This window comes from Nanorana parkeri, unplaced genomic scaffold (assembly GCF_000935625.1).
Source record: "Nanorana parkeri isolate BGI_ZX_2015 unplaced genomic scaffold, ASM93562v1 scaffold2414, whole genome shotgun sequence".
Taxonomy (NCBI): Eukaryota; Metazoa; Chordata; class Amphibia; order Anura; family Dicroglossidae; genus Nanorana; species Nanorana parkeri.
Genome location: NW_017308682.1, coordinates 5,016 through 8,489, shown reverse-complemented (window position 1 = coordinate 8,489; position 3,474 = coordinate 5,016). Strand labels below are relative to the sequence as shown.

The window sequence follows — 3,474 nt, the reverse complement described above, 5'->3', positions numbered from 1 at the left end:
TGTCCAGACTCCAGAACAGTGTATTATTGTATAGTGTGGCACAGCTGTATCCAATTCTGCATACCTGGCTTTATATTATAAAGTTCTTATAATATAAAGCCAGGTATGCAGAATTGGATATAGCTGTGCCACACTACAGAATGTTCTTGTCTAAAGTCTGGACATGTGCTCATCTATTTTCCCCACTATGGTGATACAAGCCTTAGTTAGCAATGGCATGATAAATATTAATTTCATGTTCATTTCATGTTCATGTTCTTCATAATATTAAGAAACTGACCTAAAATCATGATTTAGTATTGCTTTAGAAAAAAAGTATCGGTAATTGGTATCAGTGAGTACTTGAAAAAAAGTATCGGTACTCATAATCGGCCTTAAAAAAGTGGTATTGGTGCATCCCTAGTGTACATGTATATTGTAGGAAAGTCACTGTTGATACAAAATAAATGTCTCTTCTTCATTACAATCAATTATGTGAAGTATTTAATTAATCTGTCTGTATTCTGGGAATAGCTAATGAAAGCGAAAACATCTTTGCTGAACCAATTATGTGTCACCAATGCTGCCAATCTAAACAGTGTCTTGGGTAGACATGCTTTCCCTTGTACTTCATAAATTCTGTCTGCATTCAGATGTGCTCCTGCTTTTAACCATTTATTGTGTTCCTGGCTGTTAGCCTCTTTCTGGAAATGTGCCAACTCCTCCCACCACTCTTGTGTGTTCACATGTGTGAGTATGATTAGGCTAGCAGCTTGCTTTGCAGCCAGGTCTGCTCGTCTGTTGCCTTTGGAGACTCTATCCTGTCCTGTGGTGTGTGCTGTGCATTTACAGACTGCAACCTGGCTGGGTAATTTAATTGCAGCCAGTAATTCCAATATTAACTCTTTGTGTCTTATGTCTTTCCCTGTGGAGGTGAGCATACCTCTTTCCTTCCACTGTGCCGCAAAACTGTGGACAATACTGAAGGCATATTGACTGTCTGTATAGACCGTGAGGCTGAGACCTCTCGCTAGTACACAAGCTCTGGTCAGGGCTACCAGTTCAGCTGCTTGTGCTGACAGATGGAAGTCGAGGGGTTTTGCCTCGATAGTGTTGGTGTCATCCACCACAGCGTAGCCAGTCTTAGGTTTCCCTGTCTTGTGTGTCACCATGTGACGTCGGATAAAGTCCCCAATATGAGTATGGAGCCCTCGGTGGAGAGCGGACTTTAGTTGTTGTTCCCAAGGGCTGTCTTGTGTCCGGTCAAGAGGGGGAGTCATACCGCTGTATCTATTAAAAACATCTGTCAACCTTCCCAGGAATATATATATATCTTCATTACAGTTTTATTAAACCATATAGGTTTAGTCTTTGATCTTTTGCTTTTGCTCCTTAATGGTATACACTTTGAAGTAACATAGAAAATGTTAAACTCTTACATGTACAGCCTTTTACATAAATTAAAGAAACTGCGTGGCTTGTCCGACAATCCTAGCCAGAAGACCACACAAAAGAAGATGCGGCATACAAACCTCTATGGCAGGCATCATGTGAAATGTTTCCTTGGTTAGATTCTCTTTATTTGTTGTCAATATTCTATGATTCTATAATAGTTAATTTCTTTTTTCAGGAATTCAACATCATTTCTACAATTATCATTTGAGCAGTCTGAAAATATATCACTGCTAAGTTGTTATTCGTTAGCACATGATGGATCCCAGAGGAGACAATCTATATGAGTACTCAGAGTGTGAGAGAAGCTTTATTTCACAGTCATTTCTTAGAATCCACCAGAAGGTTCATAATGAAGAGAAATTATTTGATAAGACACATCTTCCTCAAGACCAGAGTCGTCACACAAGATGGAAGCCATTTAGATGTTCACAATGTGACAAGTGCTTCACTACTAAGGGAAATCTTTCTACACACCAGAGGATTCACAATGGAGAGAAGCTATTTCGATGTTCAGAATGTGACAAGTGCTTCACACAAAAGGATAAACTTGCTATTCACCAGAGGAGTCACACAGGATCGAAGCCATTTAGATGTTCAGAATGTGACAAGTGCTTCGCTGCTAAGGGAACTCTTACTTTACACCAGAGGATTCACACTGGAGAGATGCTATTTCGATGTTCAGAATGTGACAAATGCTTCACAACTAAGGGAAATCTTACTATTCACCAAAGGATTCATACGGGAGAGAAACCATTTAAATGCTCAGAATGTGAAAAGTGCTTCACAACTAAGGGAAATCTTACTAAACACCAGATGTTACACACTGGAGAGAATCTATTTCTATGTTCAGAATGTGACAAGTTCTTCACTCAAAAGCATAACCTTACTTTACACCAGAGGACTCATACTGGAGAGAAGCCATTTCAATGTTCAGAATGTGACAAGTGCTTCAGACAAAAGGAAAAACTTATTGTTCACCAGAGGACTCATACGGGGGAGAAACCATTTAAATGCTCAGAATGTGAAAAGAGCTTCACAAATAAGGAAAATCTTACTAAACACCAGGTGATACACACTGGAGAGAAGCCATTTCAATGTTCAGAATGTGACAAGTGCTTCACACACAAGGAACATCTTACTCTGCACCAGCGGACTCATACTGGAGAGAAACAATTTAAATGCTCATAATGTGACAAGTGCTTCACACATAAGCAAAAACTTACTGTACACCAGAGGAGTCACACTGGAGAGAAACCATTTCTATGTTCAGAATGTTACAAGTGCTTCACTACTAAGGGAAATCTTACTCAACACCAGAGGATTCACACTGGAGAGAATCTATTTCTATGCTCACAATGTAACAAGTGCTTCATAACTAAGGGAAATCTTACTGCACACCGGAGGATTCACACTGGAGAGAAGCCATTTCGATGTTCAGAATGCGACAAGTGCTTCAAAAATAAGGCACATCTTACTGGACACCAGAAGAGTCACACAGGAGGGAAGCCATTTCGATGTTCAGAATGCGACAAGTGCTTCACAACTAAGGGAAATCTTACTAGTCACCAGATGATACACACTGGAGAGAAGCCATTTCAATGTTCAGAATGTGACAAGTGCTTCTCACACAAGGAAAAACGTACTCACCACCACAGGATTCACACTGGAGAGAAGCCATTTCGATGTTCAGAATGTGACAAGTCCTTCTCACAAAAGAAGTATCTTACTCTGTACCAGAGGATCCACACAGGAGATAAACCATATTAATGTTCAGAATGTGGCAAATGTTTAACCATAAAGTTGAATCTTACTTTTCACCAGAGGACTCACACTAGACAGAAACCATTTCCCTGCTTAGATAGTGACAAAAGCTTTACATTAAAAAGAAATCCTATTGGACACCAGAAGATCCACAAAGGAGAAGAGCTGCTTTCATGCTCTGAATGTGAGACTACCTTCATTTAAATGAGAAATCTTATTGGACAGCAGAGCAATTACCAAGGAGAGAAGTAAGTTATGTTCTGAAGACATGAACACAGG

The 3,474-nt window shown here is 39.8% G+C and overlaps 1 protein-coding gene across 1 annotated transcript; it reads left to right on the top strand.

Annotated features, from left to right (window-relative positions):
- Positions 1-1,689: 1,689 nt before the first annotated feature.
- Positions 1,690-3,201, top strand: LOC108801631 (oocyte zinc finger protein XlCOF7.1-like). Its single transcript, XM_018573524.1, is given in 1 exon segment — positions 1,690-3,201. A coding segment is annotated over 1 exon segment (1,512 nt).
- The last annotated feature ends 273 nt before the right edge of the window (positions 3,202-3,474 follow it).